The 19,097-nt window shown below is 53.7% G+C and overlaps 1 protein-coding gene across 1 annotated transcript; it reads right to left on the bottom strand.

Moving 5' to 3' along the window:
• Positions 1-1,182: 1,182 nt before the first annotated feature.
• LOC140903187 (repulsive guidance molecule A-like) lies at positions 1,183-18,270 on the bottom strand. Its single transcript, XM_073324071.1, has 3 exons — positions 18,024-18,270; positions 13,645-14,138; positions 1,183-2,966 (listed from the first exon to the last, which is right to left on the bottom strand). The coding sequence occupies exons 1-3, from the start codon at positions 18,142-18,144 to the stop codon at positions 2,298-2,300; spliced, it is 1,284 nt and encodes a 427-aa protein (XP_073180172.1). The 5' UTR covers positions 18,145-18,270; the 3' UTR covers positions 1,183-2,297.
• Between the last annotated feature and the right edge of the window lie 827 nt (positions 18,271-19,097).

The following is a 19,097-nucleotide window of genomic DNA, read 5'->3' as shown; positions in this document are numbered from 1 at the left end:
TGAAAATGGAGTTGACATTTATTTTCCAGGCAGGCCTTGTTTATAAAGTGCTTTGAGATACTCAAATGAAAGGTGTGCAAGGAAAGCAAAGGATGATGGGAAAATAAGGGCTCTATAAGGCTAGCTTTTAATGTTTTCCCCTCAAAGTCATGGTGCTCCTGGCCGAGGCTTCCTACGTGCACTTATTGTTCTAGTTTATGTTTAAACAGCAAAAGCAACAGTATGGAGACCGTTTTTCCAATCGCCGTGTGATGCACTCAAAGGATGATTACAGTTTTGTGGGGCCCTGGGCCAGAGCAAGTGGGACCCCCTCCCTACCCCTTCTGTCTGCAGTCCCATTCCCGCCCCCCGCCCCGCCATGTTCCTGCCAGGGAAATGGGGTCAGGGAGTAGGGGCTTGCCCTGCCCCCCCCACCCCCCCAGACTCGGCACTCCTGCCGGGGTGCATGGTTGGGAGAGGGGAGACTGGAGCTCTACCATGCAGCCTGGTACAATACTCCACCCACTGGCTCGGGCAAGATGTCCTCACACAGCACCACGGGCACAGCTCTAGGGCTGCAGCCACCGGCCTAGGACAGAGGAAAAGGGGCTGCAAGGGGAGGCAAGAACGTGCAAGCAACACGCTGCCTGCTGCAGCATTCATTCCAAGACCAGCTCACCTAGCAAAACGTTTTGCTACCCTCGGCTGGAGGTGGGGTAGCAAGGGAGAGCCCAGTGCAGTGGCAGGGGAGGCCACCCCCCCATCCGATCCTGCCAGAGACCATAGGTACGGACACAGGGCGGGCAGCCCCTCTCGCCACTGCTGCTCTTTTTGGTCCACCCGCTTGTGCAGAGCTACTTCAGACATGTTGCAAAAATGCAGCTTGAGCCCGGGCACCTGCTTAGCCTGGCCTAGATCATGCTGCAGGGTACAGAGTGACATGGCGGCAGAGGGGAAAACTGGGCTAGGGGCTGGTGAAGGCCTCCGATGAATGACCAGGCTCCAAGCGTGGAGGCTGCTTCCTGCTGAGAAGGGAAGCTCTCACTCTGCCTTTCTTCTTATGCCATTTGTTGCAGAGGGCATTACATCTATGCCTTTATATTGTGGGACCAGCAGCCCTTGTACCTGAGCACATCGGGGATCAGGCTGCAGGCTCAGGCCATTTGACTCCTTCCCTGCATACAGGCAAGAGACCACTGACCCTTTAAAAAACAGCGGTTTAATGACAATTGAGGTTAAAATGCTATTAACAGCTGGTTGGGGGGAGGTTTATGAAGTCCACAAAGAACAGCTGCGTGGAGGAACACCAGTTGTACAGACATTTACAGGCTGGAGAGCACAAATCTACACATCTTAGCAGTGATAATAAGAGAAGCTGCTTCTTCAGGGTCAGCAGCTCCCAAATCCACAAAGGGCTCTATCTGGGCTTGGGCTAGCTGAAGCCACGGAGCGTGTGTCTGGGGTGGAGCAGGCTACGGGCATGAGCCATCGTGACCATTTCACAGGCTAGACAGTTCTGCGGGAGGAACAGCGCGAGAGTTGCCCCTGCCCCTTCCTACCCCAACCGGCAGCTTTCCTCAGAGGCACTGGAAAGCAGCCAGGTTTCAGGGCGTAGTTTCCTGAGGCACGTGGCTACCTGCAGAGAGGGCTTCTTAGTTTGCTTTGTTTCTACAGCCATCGCTCTGGATTTGGAGCACAGAGGAAACAAGGGGCCACTCCCAGTAACAGCCCCAGCCATGTAGTATCCCCACCCAATTTGCTCATCATGGCACAGGGAAGCTGAGCGCTTGGTAAGAACACCAAGTCAGCATGGGGTCAACCTAGGAGCACGGCAGCCATGAGATGGCAGAGAAATCCCTCGAAGGGCCAGCAGTAGGGAAAGCTGGAGGAGGTTCTATCTGGAGGACGGGGTGGGGAAGGAATGAGGGGCCTTCTGCTCGCACATCAGTGACGGAGAAGGGGTCGGTAAGCAGGTGCTATGGATGGGGGCAGCATTTCCCTCGGAGCTGGCCAGTTGAGAGTCTGGCCAACCTCCTAAGCAGCAGCCCTGGCAAAGCAAGAGCCAATGCTGGTCCCCAACTCTTGCTCACAAGGCAGGGGGGGCAGCTGTGGCTTATGGGCTTCAGTGGAGACCAGAATATCTGAGCAAGCTGCACTTCGCCTTCAGTTAGCAACGGAGAGTGGGAGTCAGCTGGACCAAGCAGGCCGGCTTGGTGGGAGGAGAATTTGGACCCTCCACTCTGCTCCAAGGCTGGGAGGTACCAGGGGCTTCTCTCTTCCTATACTGGGGCCCAATATTGGCAAAAGATCCACACTCATTAGCAGCACCAGAGCAGCTTTAGGAAGGCAAGACTGCACCAGACTAACGAGGCAGCAGGCTGCCCAGGCTCTGGAGCACCAGTGGCCACGTTAATAGCCTTGGACACAGTATGCAACTTGAGTCTGCTGGGGTACAGCGCCTTCAAGTCTTCCAAGGCCCCGTAAGCAGCCATGGAGAACTCGGGGTCCCCCGTGGTGAGCAGGTCAAAGACACAGGACTGGAAATACACATCCTCCACCTGCAGGATGTGGCGACACTGCTCGGTGGCCATCTCCACCGTGTAGGCCCGTCGGGAACTGGGCCAGAGCGGGCTAGAGCTCGCCAGGCTCAGCCTGTGCTCCTGGATCAACTCGTTCTTCGGGCAGCCATGCAGACAGAGCTGGAGGCCGGCGCTCTCCTCCGAGAGGTTCAGGGTCTCCTCCGGCACACGGATGGCGAAGGTGAGGTAGCGGCCCACTTGGCGGATGATGACGGTGCTGCCAATGTAGTTGGCCTGGATTTCCACCTGGCCGGCGTCCGGCTTCTCCAGGATGCGCAGGCTGCTGGCTCCCTCCTGCCACCCTCCGGTTCTTGTGCCATCACTGAACGCCAGCGGTAGGTCCTCTGTGGTTGCCTGATAAACCTTCTGCTCCGTGCAGCCCTGGTAACTCTTAAAGATCAGCGTGATCTGCAGAGGAGACGGAAAGCAATGAGATCAGCCTAGTGAAAACGCAGCCTGGTCCCCACCTCCCACTGCAGCTATGTCCACTAGGGAAAGGCACCGGGCGATGTGGCAGCTCATAATAAGGCTTCGGGCATATGCACTGACTCCATGGGTGCTCCGGGGCTGGAGCACCCACGGGGAAAACATAGTGGGTGCTCAGCCCCCACCGGTGGGCCCCATCAATCAGCTCCTCCCTCTCCCCCACCCCAGTGCCTCCCACCCGACGAGGATCAGGGAGCTGGGGCCAGGAGCAGGGTCACGGCTCTGGGAAGGGGGTACGTGGACAGGGGTAAGGGGGCCGAGGCTGGGCGCAGAGCCCTGGGTGCAGCGCTATTAGGGGGGACACTGGGCACGGGGCTGGCAGCAGGAGCCAGCAGCTGGGGCCGGGGCCAGGAGTGGACCTGGGTGGCACTCCCTTCCCGCCCCCCCATGGGGCCTGGCCTGGTCCCCAGCTGTGCGGCGCCCCGCACTTTGGGGACCTCTGCCCTAAGCCATCTGTTCTCTACTTCCCAGTGACACATTCCACTAGAGCTGAAGCTTGCCCCCCCCCACTGTGCTCTAAAAGCCATAGGGGTGGATCGTGAGGAACCCAGGGCCTCCAGAATACCTATTCTGCTCGAGACACCTTGGCTCAAGTCGCTTCAAACCTGGCGGCCGGATTGCTGAGGCCACTGGGCCCAGAACTACTTATTTCCGCACACAACCTTAAAGACCCGCTCGTAGCTGCAGCTCTCCTCCGGGCACCACAACCCTCCGCTGGCACATCCAGCTGCCAGGACAGGGTTCTACCGAGCATAGCGAGTGCTAATAAATCACAAAGTTCATCGTTGCTTCTAACTCCGACCTCGTCTGCCGTCAGAGCCGACGTCACTTTTGGTAACCGGCGGGATGTCAACCTGGCGAGTCTCTGGGCCGGCAGATGTCCCCACGGCCTCAAGCGTGTTCACAACGGCTCACTCAGCAGAAGGGCTAAGTGCGGACGGAGGCTGACCCGAGCTGAGCTATCCCAGCCAACGTTGAGGGGTGGGGAGGGGAAGCTTCCCAGACTCTGCTGTGCCTCTTCTATGGTTAGAGACCATCAGTGTCCAGTGAGGCCAGCCCCGAACTCACTAGGGACAGCAGTTGTTTCAAGGCTCCAGAACAGGTTTAAACTTAGGCAACAAGAGGCCATCAGCACCGTGCCCTTGTCTGGCGGCAAGGGAAGCCAGGTGCCAGCCGGATACCTGCTACAGGACAGGATATTTGCCTTCATCTCTGAACAAGGCCTAGCACATGGGTAGGGCCCTTCATTTTCCGTTTTTATTTTATTTAATTTTTCTCGGGAATGGATCAGTGTTTATTATAAAACAGGTGAAAATCGGGGCAAAAAAATATTAATAATTTTTTCTGGGTAAATATTGGGGTTTATTTTAGATTAAAGCTTTGAATTCTGTTCATCAATGTGGTTTGCCACCTCTGTGTTTAAGAAAACAGTATTTCTCTAACCCCCAACTAAAACTTTTCATTTGAATAAACAGTTTACTGCAGTAGACTTAGGCCATGTCTACACTACAAAGTTAAGCTGACTTTATGGAAGTCGACATTAAGCCTCCGACTGAAGCAAGTCGATCTTGCTTGTCTACACCATGCTCATTGTGGCGGCGGAGTGCATCCTCACTAGCAGGGCCTGCATCAATGCCCGGAGCAGTGCACTGTGGGTAGCTATCCCTCAGGGCACGTAGCCAAGGGGAATTTTGGGTTGGGCTTGCAATGCCTTATGGGACCAAAACATTGGCACGGGTGGTTAGGGGAACAGGGCGTTAACCTCCCGTGACGCACTTACCTCCCTCCCTCCCTGAAATCAATGGCAAACAATCGAGCCTTTTTCATAAGGCTGGGTTAGCTGTGTGGACGCCCTAGCACGAGAAACATGGACCCCGCTGAGCTGTACTCCGTTGTTCTGAGCATTACAAACATCTCGCGCCTTATCCTGCAGTATTTACACAGCTGATACAAGAGTTGCCACATGGCACAATGTGATGCCACCCTGCTGGAAGACACAGAGCAAAGCAATTCACAGTTGCTGGTGACAGTCAAGCATCACCTTGACACGGTTGAGCACCGTTTCTGGGCCTGGGAAACGAGCACTGACTGGTGGGACTGCATCGTTATGCAGCTATGGGATGACGAGCACTGGCTGCAGAACTTTTGAATGCGTAAGGCCACTTTCCAGGAACCGGGTGAAGAGCGTTCCCTGGCCCTGAAGTGCAGCAATAGTAAAATAAAAGCTGCTCTGACAGTGGAGAAGCGCGTGGTGATAGCTCTGGGGTAGCAGTCTGGCCTTGCAAGCTTCCAGTCAGTGGGGAACCAATTTGGAGTGAGTAAATCTAACATGGGATCTGTTGTGATCCAAGTTTGCAGGGCCATTAACAGACTTCTTCTAAGAAGGGTAGTGATTCTGGGCAACGTGCAGGACATAGTGGATGGTTTTGTCTCGCTGGGGTTCCCTAACTGCGGTGGGGCAATAGAATGCATATCCCTATCTTGGCACCAGACCACCTTGCCAAAGAGTACATAAACTAAAAGGGGTACTTCTCAAGGGTATTGCAAGCGCTAGTGGATCACAGGGGCTGTTTCACCGACATCAACATGGGAACTCAGGTCTGTTCAGAAAGCTGCAAGCAGGGACTTTCTTTCCAGACTGAAAAATAACCATTGGTGATGTTGAAATGCCAATCATGATCCTGGGAGACCCAGCCTGCTCCTTGCTTCCATGGCTCACAAAGCTGTACTGCTGTACTGTACTGTTCAGCAGCCTGAACAGCAGTAAGGACCAGTTCGACCATAGGCTGAGCAAGTGCAGAATGGTGGTGGAATGTACCTTTGGACGTTTAAAAGGTTGCTGGTGCTGTTTGCTTACTAGGTTAGACCTCAGTGAAAGCAGTATCCCCATTGTTATTGCTGTCTGCTCCACAATATCTGTGAAACAAAGGGAGAAAAGTTTCCGCTGGAGTGGGGGGTTGAGACAGATCACCTGGCAGCCAATTTTGAACAGCCAGAAACCAGGGCAATAAGAATACATTGAGGAGCTCTGTGTCTCCAAGAGGCTTTGAAAACTAGTTTCAGCAATGAGCCAGAGTAATGTGACACTTATCTGTGTTGTTCCCTACCAAGCTGTCCCCTTCCTTGCATTTTCTCCCCTGTAAACTCCACCCTCACCAACCATCATGTGTTGAATGAATAAAGAGCCTTTTCTCCTCCATCTGTTAAGTTTTATTATGCACACAAGCACACAGAGACAGCAAAGAAAAGTAAGATAACCTGGGGGCAAAAGGGCTGATAACACTGTGGGGGGAGAAACAAGGAAAGCTTGCTTACAGATGCACTGCAATAACAATTAAAGGTGTAGGAATGGGCACCTTCTGGTCCTTGTACCCTCTGGTGTTGAGTGCAAGGGATACAGAACACACCCTGTCTCCCCCCCCCGCACACACACACCTAATAGGACTTTTGGGGGAGGAGGATGTAGAACTGGGCGACGATGGCAGCAGGTTCAGCATTGGCTGCAGCAGGACTCTTGCATCCAGCTGCCTTTCATGAACCTCAACCAGACGCCTCAACATGTCTGACTGCTCATTCATAATCCGCAGCATCTCTTCCTGCATCCTCTCCTGTCCTCCCTGTCCAGCTCCATGTTCTCGGACAGTGCAACCCTCCATGCTCTAAGTGCCATCTTCTCACTCTCAGAGGCACGCGTTAACGCATTGAACACGTCCTCCTGAGTTTTTTTCCGCCTTCTAATCTGGGAAAGTCTCTGTCCCAGTGTGGACGATGTGCCGACGGACTAGGTTTCTGCTGCAAAGCACAAGGGTAGCATTGACGGTGCTTACATAGTTTCTGGTGCAAGGTAAACTTTTTTGGTTTTGTTTTTAAATAAAAAAAACACCCCTCAATGCACTTCACTGCAAGCCACAATGTAATCGCAACCGCTGGCTATTGCAAGTGTTGGTTCGCTGCTCCAGCTAGGGTGAGTAAGGCCACGAGGCACGGGCGAGAGGCTTTGTGCTACTGCTTTTGTGAAGATATCCTTGGAATCACAGGTTGGAACTTGAGAAAAGCCCCCTTTCCCTTAGCAACCTGGATGGTGCTTGAGGACAGGCACCAGGGTAAAGCCCCCCCAAATAGTTTGGTTTTTTTTTTACAAAAGCAGCACCCGGTTGGGGGGGGAAGGGAGACAAACAAGAAGCTGCCACCCCTACCCCCTTCCTTTTTCCGCCCCAATTCTGCTTGTGATACACGGTGATCCCTTCCAATCACAACCACGGCACGTTTGGGAAAGTGTGGTGGTGTGACCCATATTTCACCAAACGGTGTGGATTACTTGCTGAATTATTTGCGGTTTAAGGGCTAGCATTGAAAGCTTCCCTTGTTTCCCATAGGTGACCCTATGCAATATCCCTCTCCTGAGGGTAACAGAGGCAGCAAGGGAGCAGATGCTGCAAACGTCTGGGTACAGACCTGGTCCGTATGTTGCAATGCTCTGTGTTGCAATGATGCCATCAGAGTGAATACTGGAGTGGCGCGGGAAAGCGTCCTACTGGGGTGAACAAAAAAAGGCAGCCCTTCCCAGAAACCTTCTGCAAAGGATTGCAGGGTACCTCTATGAAAGCTTCCTGGAGATCTCCATGGAGGATTCCCGGGCCATCCCCATGCACATAAACAGTCTGTTTCAGGGAGCACCCTCTGCGTAGCTGGAGTGGCCATTGATACCCATTACACCTACGTTTTTGTTCAGATTAAACATAAAATATAATAGCATGTAACCCCTACAGTTTGACTGGAAATGTGGTCTCACCAGAAATGCCTTTCCCAGCATCACACTCCACCGCCAACTGGTCCTGTGTAGGGTTGGGCTCCAGGGTTAAAAACAATTCTTGGCTGTCGGAGAGAATGGATCCTCTGCTTGCCTGCCTCACATTCTCCTCCTCATCATCAACAATGTCCTCCTCGTTGTTGCTTGAGGTCGCCCAGGAGGTCTCCACGGGGCGTTTTGGGGTAGTGATGGGGTCGTTGCCGATTATCGCATACAGCTCCTCATAGAAGTGGCATGTCTGTGGGGCAGAACCAGAATGGTTGTTCGCCTCCCTTGTCTTCTGGCATGCTTGCCGAAGGTCCTTTATTTTCACACGGTACTGCTGCCTGTCCCTGGTGTAGCCCTTCTCCCGCATGCCCCGCGTGATCTTGGCATAGACGTCAGCGTTTCTTCTGCTGGATCGGAGCTCTGCCTCCATGGACTCTTCTCCCCACACAGCGATAAGATCCACCACCTCCTGTGTGCTCCATGCTGGAGCGTGTTTGGGGCCTTGAGTCTCCATGATCAGCTGGGCTGGCGAGCTCTCCACACTGATCAAACAGGAAATGAACATTCAAAAGTTCCCGGGGCTTTAACAGGGGAGTGACTGTTTCCTGTGTAACGTGCAGTGGAGTTGAAAGTGCTCTCCACAGTGGTCGCAGCGGAGCACTGTGGGACACCTCCTGGATGCCAATTAATTTGAATTACACAATGCCTTGTCTACACTATCCCCATGTCGACGTGTGGATGTCAAATCAAGCACTACGCCTCTCATGGAGGTGGAGTACAGAAGTCGACTTTACAGGCCACTTAGGTGGGCGGAAGGGACTCGGTAGTGTAGACACGTACATTATCAGATCCACTTAATGCGGCTTATGTCGACCTAAGTTTGTAGTGTAGACCTGACGTGTACTATTAGCCTATAAATATTTACATTTAATAATTTAATAATTGGGCCACACAATTTGCAGCGCATACACTCAACTTCATTCTTTTCCCATTTTTGTTTTTTTTAAACTTTTGAATACTTCCTTGTGTTCTGAAATGTATTCTGAGACAGATTTTCATTTTCTTCCCATTTTAGTGTGTCAAATCTTTAAACCGTTATCTGCTAACAGCTTGAAATGTGTACATGGCGGGTGTGAGATTCATCAGTACATTCAGATGCGCACGCGCTGCAGAGCTTGCGTGCGGGCCTGTTTATTGTGTGTATCTTCCAGACTAATACAGAGCCTCATTTCAACAGGCAGCTTTGCGTATACACACAGACTAATGTATTATCATAATACAGATATCTCATGCAATGTATTGTATGTTCCTAATAAAACCAGTTATTTTTTATATTTAAAAGATACAAAAGTAGGGTGAAAATCTGAAAGAAAAAAGAATACTTTCTGTAAAGCCCGGATAAAAATCGCTTTAAACTGAAAACGAAGGGGCTTACACATGGGGAAGGCAGGTAAGGACAACAAGTGCCCTAAAGGCTTCAGCACGGCACACTGTTATCAAACTCCAGTCTACGCTAGTCGTTCTCAAGCTGGGGTGTGCCAAGCTGCTGCCCCCACCTCTTATTATTTGTGTCTCCGTAGCACCTAGGAACGCCAGCCATGGGCCAGGACCTTTCTGCGCTAGGTGCTGCATAAACAGAACAAACTGCCAGTCCTGTTCTGTTCATTCCCTCTGGGGCACCTGGCATTGGTCACTGCCGGAAGTCAGGATACTGGGCTGGATGGACCTTTGGTCTGATCCATTATGGCCGTTCTTATGTTCTTACAGTCCTGTCCCAAGGTGCTTACAATCTACCCCAAGCCACTCTTCCTCCTGGTTCTAGACCCATCCACGCCTCATGGTTTCCAGGGACTTTGACCAACTAAACTAGAGAGAATCCTTCCTTCCTGCTACTCCAAGCAGCATTTTCTCTCTCCCTTTGTGGGGGGTGGAGGGCTTCTTTGGTGTCTGTTCATTCACCCATTACCAGCTGGGCAGCTGAAACAATCAGCAGAGGAGGGGATGTCAACCCACAGGAGGGCAGAAATAAGCAGTCTAGGAGATCGTGGGTGGGGGAGGTAGGTGGGGGCCTCAGTCATCCACAAAGGGAAATCAGTCCTTAAGGAACGGAAAGCCCTACCAGCACCATGAAGAACTGAGCAGCTGACATACAAAGATGGTGATTGTAATTAAGCCCTGCCCTGTAACTGGTTTATTTTCCCCCCTCACCTCCTTGCTACTGCCCCGAAGTGCCCGTTCCCGGGAGCCACGCCCTGCAGACATGGCAGGGAAGATGGAGACTCAAGACTGAAGGGAAGGTGAGTTGGAAAGACGCAGTCCTCAGTGAGGCACCGAGCACCACAGCCTTCCCCCAGCCTGACCACCTATCTAGCTGCCTGCCTCCAACAGCATTTGCTATGGAGCATGCCCTGACCTCCCCTCCTGTCCTACAACACCCAAGCGATTGTCTCCGACACTCCCCCGCTCGGCTGCTGGGTAAGCATTAACCTCGACGATTAAGACTCATCCTTTCTTCGTTGTTGTAGCCACAAGGAGACCGAACGTATCAGGGTCCACGCAGGGTGCTCTGCCCGTTAAAGCTGGACCCAGAATGCAGGCGGACGGCCCAGAGTCTAAATCAACAACCAAGAAGCTGAAGCACAGAAGGGGAAAAAAAATGGAAAGAAAAAAAACACCTCCCAGCTTCCCTCAACTGGAGAAGACCCAGGAGGAAACAGGAGGGTTGCCCCTCTGAGCGGGTGCCCGACACCAACTCTTCAATGTTGCGGCACTGGCAGGAGCCCCTGCAATGAGGCGGGTGGAGAAGCAGCTGAGGTGGTGCCCAGGTGAGAGGTCGGAGCTGCAAAACAGAACAGAGGCCCCCAGGCTCTCAAGCTCAGCTGGGTAGCAGACGCCTTCCTGAGACCAAAACACACCTCACCCCGGCAGCAGGAGACCCAAAGGGAGGTCAGGACGGAGGATGTGGGGGAGGCAGAGCAGAGTGGGACAAACAGAAGGCGGAAGCATCTGCAGAGTTCGCCTTTAATGAGTGCCAAAGAAGTAGCAGCAGTGGTCGTGGGCCGCAGCAGCAACAGGAAAGCAGGATGGGGCTGGAAGGGAATACAAACAGGAGAAGATCTGCTGAAAGGGAGGGAGAAACCAACCTGGGGTCGGTAGAGGTAAAGCACCCAGGAGAACTATAAAGCAGCAGTGGCCAAGAAAAGCCAATGCCCTGAAAGAAGGGAAGGAAAGTGAGGGAAGTGGGCACGAGGGACTGAACAAGGAGGTGGTATCACACAGATAGCCACTGCGAGTGTCTCCGTGGCCAGGAGTCAGGGAGTTCTATGGTGGGACCAAAGGCACGCGAACAGGGGAGAGAAGCTCTTGGTTTGCTCTGTATGGCCAACAGAGGGGGGAAAATGGTGCACAAGCAGGATCAAACAGCTTGTTTTCCTGTCAGACAGGAGACCCCGAAAGGTAGCGCGGCCTAGCAGACTGATCAAGGGGCTGGGAGCCAGGAGAGCTCCCCAGCTGTGTCTTGAGCTCTGCCCTGACCATCTCATTCCCCAGCTGGCTAGTGACAGCTATTGCACTTCCAAAGATACAACCCTCTCTAACGCTTCACTCTGCTCAACCCGGCTACTGAAAACAGCTGGTCACCGACCAAACAGAGAACACCACAGAAGGGGCGGATAATGGCCTCCCTGCAAGTGCAGAGCAAAGGGAGCTGGAGAGGCCAGAAAGCTATGAAGCCCACAGATGCAGAGGAGCACAATTCCTAGGCTGCTGGTCTAGTCTGTGCAAAAGGCGACCCTTCCTGCATAAAGCTACCGACTCCTGACACACTAATGCAAGAAGGGGTAGAATGGCGCAGGGCCTCGGTGGATTGGAGATGGGGTATGGAGCCTTTAGGCCAGTGGTTCTCAACCAGATGTTCGGGGTCCCAGGGGGACCGTGAGCAGGTTCCAGGGGGTCCGCCAAGCAGGGACAGAGTTAGACTCACTGGGGCCCAGGATAGAAAGCCAAAGCCCTGCCACCCAAGGCTGAAGCCCAGGGCCCTGAGCCTTGCCATGGGCTAAAGCAGAAGGCTGAGCAACTTAGCTTCATCAGACGCCCTGTGGCATGGAGCCACGGGCCACTGCCCTGCTTGCTGCCCCTTAATGCCAGCCCTGGCTTTTTATATGCAGAAAACCAGCTGCGGCACAGGTGGGCCGTGGAGTATTTAATCACATGTTGGGGCGGGGGCGCGGGTGGCCTCAGAAAGAAAAAGGTCGAGAACCCCATAGGTTCTAATCCCAAACTGGGGAGCAGAGTTTAGGTCGTTTCCATCAGAAGTGTGCAGGGAACATGACCCAAGTGAATGGCTTTATTCCTAGAAAGCGGATTTGTCCATCACAAAACCCGCCGCTTCCCACACCCCGGTATTCACCATGGCCACAGCCCCTGGTGCTCGTGCCTTAGATCATGCAGCAAGGCAGAGAAGCCTGCAAGGCCAGGGAAAGATGCTTGCATGGCTAATGTTGGTGCTGTGCCCTTCCATCAGATCAAAGAGGGAACCTGTGGTGTGCCGTGTTGTCAGGCCCATGCTACCCACATGCACGAGTTAACACTTCCAGAAGCAAGACAGAAGAATGTGGTTGTTGGGATTTTCATACTGAAGCTACGTTATCCCAGAGCAACAAGCAGAAACTGTTGTCGAAGCAGCTAGACAATCGCAGCAGTCACACACAGCGCTGGAGATGAAAGCCAGTTTTGATCAAGAAGGGATGTTAGCTGGGACACTGGAGTGAATCATACTTTGCCCTGAGCCCATCTCTCCTCTGGGGATCTCAAAGAGCTTCACAGAAGGAGTGTCTCAGATTAACTAGCCCACATTCACACCCCAAGTCAGGGCCCGAGCTGAGAACCGAGTCCTGCTCCACAGCATGACCCGAAAGAGGGTCCTGGCAGGGGTTTTATTCTAGTCCAGTTCTGCTACTGTGCTCATCAGTGCAGCATCTGAACACCTGCCCGTGGTACACTAAGAAATACGAGCAACATCTGTCACAAATCACAATTCCTCTGCCATCCAGTAGGTCCTTGACTGTCTTTCTGTAGGCGGGGAGAAGGATGTAGGACAAGGGGTTTTTAAACAACGATTTTTAATCTTCCACTTGGAGAATTTCCAAAGCCACCCACCTCCGACCAGGCTGGAAGAAAAGCTTTTCACCCTCAAGACTTGAACTGTACAGAGGGTTTGGGGCTACACAAAGCCACCCAATTCCTTAGCTCCAGCTGGCAGGAGTTCAAAGATGCACTGCCTCTCCTCCCTACGCTTTGTCCAACTCTAGAGATCTCAAAACAAAACTCAGTTGCAATCAGATTCACTTTTCCCATCCGTCACTTAAAACCCTGAAGTGAAGCCAGGCTTGCCTGAAGGTTTGGGAACCAGTCCTGAGTTTGTCGCAAAACTCGGCAGGTTTGGGGCGCTTACATACGGAAGGTTTGCACAGCTCTGTTATGGAGGCAGGCCCTCACCATCCCACGGGGCCCAAGGACACCAGCTGAACCTTTAATGCAGTCCTGTAATTACGGAAGACCATGGTAACATGACAGACCTGCGAGAAAGGTACAGAACAAACACACAATTCTAAGCCCCCATCTAGCAGAGGCTGTTTCTCAAGTACACGCTCTGAAATTCACTTCCTCCGATGACCACAAGGGGGTAGCAGATGACCACAGCAACTTAGTCCCTCCTAACAGAAGCTAAAGGAGAAGGGTGGGGAGTTGGGGGGCTGGTTGGTTGGTTTGTTTGTTCGTTTGTTAAAAAAGTGGTCTGATTACCTTGCTGGTGGCAGTGGCACTGGATCCCAGAACAACTGGGACGTTGGTGACCTGGACTGACAGGTACTGATTGTCTATTAGCGGCCAAGCTCCCTCCACTTTACACGTCTGAAACTCATCTTTAAAGGTCCTTAAATGGGGATCCCCAAATAATCCACAGTGGGCAAATTTCTTCTGAAAGCCAGATCTGCTCTCATAGCTGCAGAGCTCTGAAACCAGAGGGTCCGGTGTGCCGGGGGCGTTCGCTGAGGAGGTCGGCCCGTCGCTGGAGCAGTTGTACTGCGTAAAGAGTTCCTTGATCCGGAAGACGGCCGAGTGATACACCAGGTCTCCCCGGCAGGATTTGGCTGTCTTTCTGGTGCACACCGAATACGCCCGCAAGGCAATGCAATAATCCACGTCCAGCGGCGTCTCCTCTGGCAAGGCATGGTTAGGAGATGTGGAAGCCACGTAGTCTGCATTACAGCGCTGGATTCGGCACTGCTGGCAACGCACTGCAAGGAGAAAAGGTCATTCTGATCAACAGCAAGCAGCTGATGGGTGTCAACGATCCACCTGCTAACTAGCAACTAGAGATCTAAGGTCTGCCCTAAGCACAAGTCATATAAAGACGGATCCTTCCCTCCTCCCGACACTGCAATGAAAGCTCCTATCCAGGGGCTTAAAACAGAAGTCCTATAGGTAGAGAAAACACAGAAGCCAAACTCTTCATGACAGCTTTACGGAGATATAGATGCTGCCTACCGGCTCTTGTGACCCATCAACGCCGGTACTGCTTTGCACTTAAGACAGCGCGCCATCTCCAAAGCACTTTACCAACCTCAGCCATCACAGTACTCCTGAGACAGACAAGGACTAAGTCAAGAGTTAAGTGTCACCAGCATTTTCTTATGTTTTTTATTAAATAACCTCCCCCGCCCCAAGGTGGGACAGAGCAAAAAACATACTACAAACATACATAAGACAGCATCAGGCAATGCAATGCAATGACTTGCATTCACTTTTCATATACATACTATACAAAAGTGGCAAAACTATCACTGAAATTTACCAGCCAAGTCACAAGATTGACTGCCTGCTTTTGCCATTGTGAAGAGAAAGAAAATAAATCAGGATTTACTTGCTATTCAAAATAAAGTTCCACGCCTCAAGTGAAGAGAATTTTGAAAGGCTGGTTTATATCCACCCACATTTCGTCAAGCCTGTAACGATCTGCAAGGCGGCTAGACTACTGTTATTCTTCCTACATATATTCAGAAATATCACTGCACTGTGTGTGTGTTGTGTTCTTATACACACAATGCTACGCTGTTTGCTACCCTGAATCAGCACTCAAATGTTAAAGGACAAAATGTGAGTTATTAAATTCATCCAGTATCCTCCCTGGAGGCAGATATCAGCAATGCAGCAATTTTAGACCCAGCATGCAAATCTGTACTGATTAGCTGCAGATCTTAAACATACAATATCCACCTCCCTGGAAGCATCTCACAGCCGTGTGTGAACACACTGCTGTCACAGATTTAGCTAAGTTTTACATTAAGGCACAAAACAGCTCTCCCTCCAACTCAGGGAAAAGAAGAAAAGTTACTTTCTTTAGCTATACTTTCTATACTCTCAGGGAAAAGTTACTTTCTATAGACTTCTCGGCAATTAGAATCAAGAACTGTGGATGGAATATGGGAGTTCAGATTCCTGAGTTCTGTTCCCAATTCTGCCACCATCTTCTCTGCTTGGGGGGGAAGGAATCACTCAGGCTGAAGTTTTTAAAATCACCCACTCATTTTGGATGCCCAATTGGAGCCTGACTTTCCAAAATGCTGAGCACCCATAACTTCCAACGAACTCAGTAACAGCACTGGGTGCTCAGCATCTCAGCATCTCACGTCAGGCCCTAGGCATCTCCATCGGAGCACCCAAGAACTGATGCACCCAAAATTAGTGCACATTTGATATTTTTGACCTTTGCCTCCATCTGTAAAATAGGGATAATTATCCACCTTCCTAAGGGCTCTGAGCCACATGCGAAGTCTGCTAGGAGCGAACGTGCGTCATTCACTGCATTCCCCACCTAAGTCTGCCTCGTTTGCACTTTGATGGCTTCGCGCAAGCACAATTAATTGTATTTTAAAGACTCTGCTCAGCATATTGTGCTGTTTTTTGCTTAAAAGCCAATATTAAAGAGAGACGCTTCATTCCAATGGCCTAGGGATTTTCATAGGTACAGCAATGGGTGAAACAGCTGACATCTATTAAAACTACAAGTTCATAGATAGAACCACAAAGATACAATGACCTCTGTTTCCCCCTCTCACTTTAGGTTTAAACCACATCTTAATGCTTTGTAAAGAACAAAGTTAGTACATCTTACACATACACAGCCCCTTTGTGGGGTAAATTCACTGCAGGGTGGAGGGCTCAAATGAAGCCCCAGCTCTCTTTCCGCATCATTAGTCTTCACGCAGGGTGCAAGAGTGTCTTGTGCAAACCCTCTACCTACTGGGCTGTATTTCATGTTTAGTTAGCAGAAATCCCCTGCGACAGCAGGAGCTATCAGGCGGATCACTCCTCTGCCTACCAGGAATGGCAGTGCCCACACGCCCATGGGCAACAGAATTGGGCCCAGAAGCAGGGAGGGCTGGGAAAGTCCTGGCCTCCCAGTTGGACCTTCAAGCCCCAGGAGGTTTTATTGGTTAGTGCCTTGGGGTCCGGAGAAGCAGGCGGTGGCGAGGACAGCGCTGTGCAGCCCCTGCCAGGGAAGGGGGTCCCCAGCCCAGGGGATGGAGAGGGAGCTGACCCAGCCCTCCTTGGGCCGCTGTCCCTGGCTGGCCCACCGGCAGCAGAAAGGCGCCTCTGTGCTCCAGGCAGCCGCCTTGTTTGCTTTGGCAGGAGCTGCACGTTCGCGCCTCATAGAAAAACAAACCTCCCAGAAAAGGCTCATCCACCCCCACAACACGCCCCCCAACTAAGCTGAGCATCCAGGCTTCTCCTCAGCACACCCCACAGAGGGGTCCCCAACTCAGGCACACCCTGAAGCCCCCCCATACTGTCCCCCCATAAGGCATGTGTTTTGGTACCGCGCTCCCCCTTCCAACCATGTTCCACCACCAAGAGGGGCCCGGAAGAGATCCCAGCTCCCAGACAGCAGGGTCCCCAAAAGAGGCACCTCTCCCACCAGGCATGTGCTCTGGGCTCTCCCTTTCCCCCATGGGGGCCCCTCAGCCAAGGCACGTGTTCGGGTGCTCCCTGCAGCCCCTCAAATGAGACACCTGCCTGGGTACCCCCTGACCCAAGGCATGAGCACCCCCAGTTCCCAGGAACACCCCCAGCCCATCTCCAGCTGCTCCCGTCAGCTGACTCTCCCCAGCCCCTCCCCTGAGTTTCCATTCCAGTTCCGACCCCCTCCTTCCTAGCTCAGCTCCCCTCCAGTTACCCAGCCCCTTCCCCTCGCTGCCCCAGTCCCGCTCCCCCCTTCCCTCCAGCATCCCCAGTCCGGCTCCCCCTTTCTCTCCTCCACCTGCTCCAGTCCAGCTCCCAGCATCTCCAGTCCAGCCCCACAACCAGCTTCCCTGGTCCGTCTCCCCCATTCCCCCAACCCAGCTCCCCTCAGTCCAGCTCCCCCCACCCCCCACCCCAGCATCCCCTGCCCGGGTCCCGCTTTCCCTCCCTCCACCTGCCCCAGTCCAGCTCCCCCTCAGCATCCCCAAGCCAGCCCCCACCGCCCCACAGCATCCCCGGTCTGGCTGCCCCCTCCCCAGGCCGGGTCCCCCAGCATCCCCAGTCCAGCTCCCCCTACCCCCCAGCATCCCCTGCCCGGGTCCCGCTTTCCCTCCCTCCACCTGCCCCAGTCCAGCTCCCCCCCAGCATCCCCAGTCCAGCCCCCCACCGCCCCGCAGCATCCCCGGTCTGGCTGCCCCCTCCCCAGGCCGGGTCCCCCAGCATCCCCAGTCCAGCTCCCCCTACCCCCCAGCATCCCCTGCCCGGGTCCCGCTTTCCCTCCCTCCACCTGCCCCAGTCCAGCTCCCCCCCAGCATCCCCAGTCCAGCCCCCCACCGCCCCGCAGCATCCCCGGTCTGGCTGCCCCCTCCCCAGGCCGGGTCCCCCAGCATCCCCAGTCCAGCCCCCACCGCCCCGCAGCATCCCCGGTCTGGCTGCCCCCTCCCCAGGCCGGGTCCCCCAGCATCCCCAGTCCAGCTCCCCGCACCATCCCCAGCCCGGGGCCCCCTTCCCACCTGCCCCAGTCCAGCATCCCCCAGCCCCGGTCCCGCTCCCCAGCTTCTCCAGCCCGGGTCCCCCCAGTATCCCCGGTCCGGCTCGGCTCGGCTCCCCTCCCACTGGCCCCGATCCAGCCCTGCTCCCCGGCCCGGCTCCCCCGCTACCTGCGGCCGGCGAGGCCAGGCACACGGACACCAGCAGCACCATGCTGAGCAGAGGCCGCCGCCGCGGCCCCCGGAGCCGCTCCACAGCCGCCGGGGGGAGGCTGCCTGGCCCCATAACCATCCAGCCATCGGCCCGGGAGCCTCCAGCTCCGAGCAGAGCTGCCCCGTCCGCCGGCCGGGGAGAGACTGCGGGGTCCGGCCGCCTCCCTCACCCCAGCGCCGCCAAGGGAGCCGCAGAGGGAGACCGGCGATCTGCATCTTAATAAGGCTGCAGCCAATGGGAAGGCAGCCAGACCAGACTAATCTGCATATTCATTATCCTGCCACCAATGGGCCCGAAAGCTCAGCCCCCAAATTCGTATAGTCAATTGCCTCCAACCGAGAGGGCAGCTCCAAATGTGAAGCTCCAGCAAATAGGGAAAGAGCCAGACCAAGCTAATCTGCATAACCATTAGCCTTTCACCAATGGGACAGTACCTAGGCCCAGCTGATCTGCATATTTATTACCATCCAGCCAATCCGATTCCACCTTGGCGGTCTTGTTTCACTCCGCTGTCCTTCAAGACACAGGGAGCTGGTATTGAGGGCAATGGGGAGGGGGCAGCTGCTGCAAGCCAGGTCTGATGAAGCTGGGGGGGGGAGGGGGAAAGGGATACACTTGGGGATGGGGCAAATATTTGCCTTAGGAGTTCACCAGGTGGCACCACATGGCATGTATTATAGTATTTTATCTGTGGGGTGAGGGACGGATACCTCCACATACAGGGGGCCTATTCCCCCATGACCCCTTACAGGGGCTTTCTCTCTCTCCCTCCCTCCCCACAACCCCCTCAGAAGGCTTTAGCCCATCCGAGTGGCACCCTACAAAACACAAGCCCCAAGGCCATGGTCCACTTACCCCAAGGTCCCATATGGCCCAGTGATCGCTAAACTGGGAGTCAGGACTTTTGGGTTCTCTTCCGGACTCTGCCTGACTTGATGAGGCACTTAACCATTCTGTGCTTCAGTTTCCCCATTTTGTGGAAGCCACCACCAAGCTTGATTCATTTCTGTTTGTAAAAGTCCTGTGAGATT

Source organism: Lepidochelys kempii, chromosome 25, assembly GCF_965140265.1.
Source record: "Lepidochelys kempii isolate rLepKem1 chromosome 25, rLepKem1.hap2, whole genome shotgun sequence".
NCBI lineage: Eukaryota > Metazoa > Chordata > Testudines > Cheloniidae > Lepidochelys > Lepidochelys kempii.
Note: the sequence above shows the minus strand (reverse complement) of the source record. Positions and strands in the feature narration are given on the sequence as shown.

What these genes read in the sequence shown, in the direction of transcription:
- LOC140903187 (XM_073324071.1), bottom strand. Translation starts at nt 18,144, where the DNA reads ATGGTTATGGGGCCAGGCAGCCTCCCCCCGGCGGCTGTGGAGCGGCTC. An exon ending in CCTGGCCTCGCCGGCCGCAG is followed by an intron (nt 14,139 to 18,023) that starts GTAGCGGGGGAG and finishes TTCTCCTTGCAG; the next exon opens with TGCGTTGCCAGCAGTGCCGA. An exon ending in GTGCCACTGCCACCAGCAAG is followed by an intron (nt 2,967 to 13,644) that starts GTAATCAGACCA and finishes TCTCCTCTGCAG; the next exon opens with ATCACGCTGATCTTTAAGAG.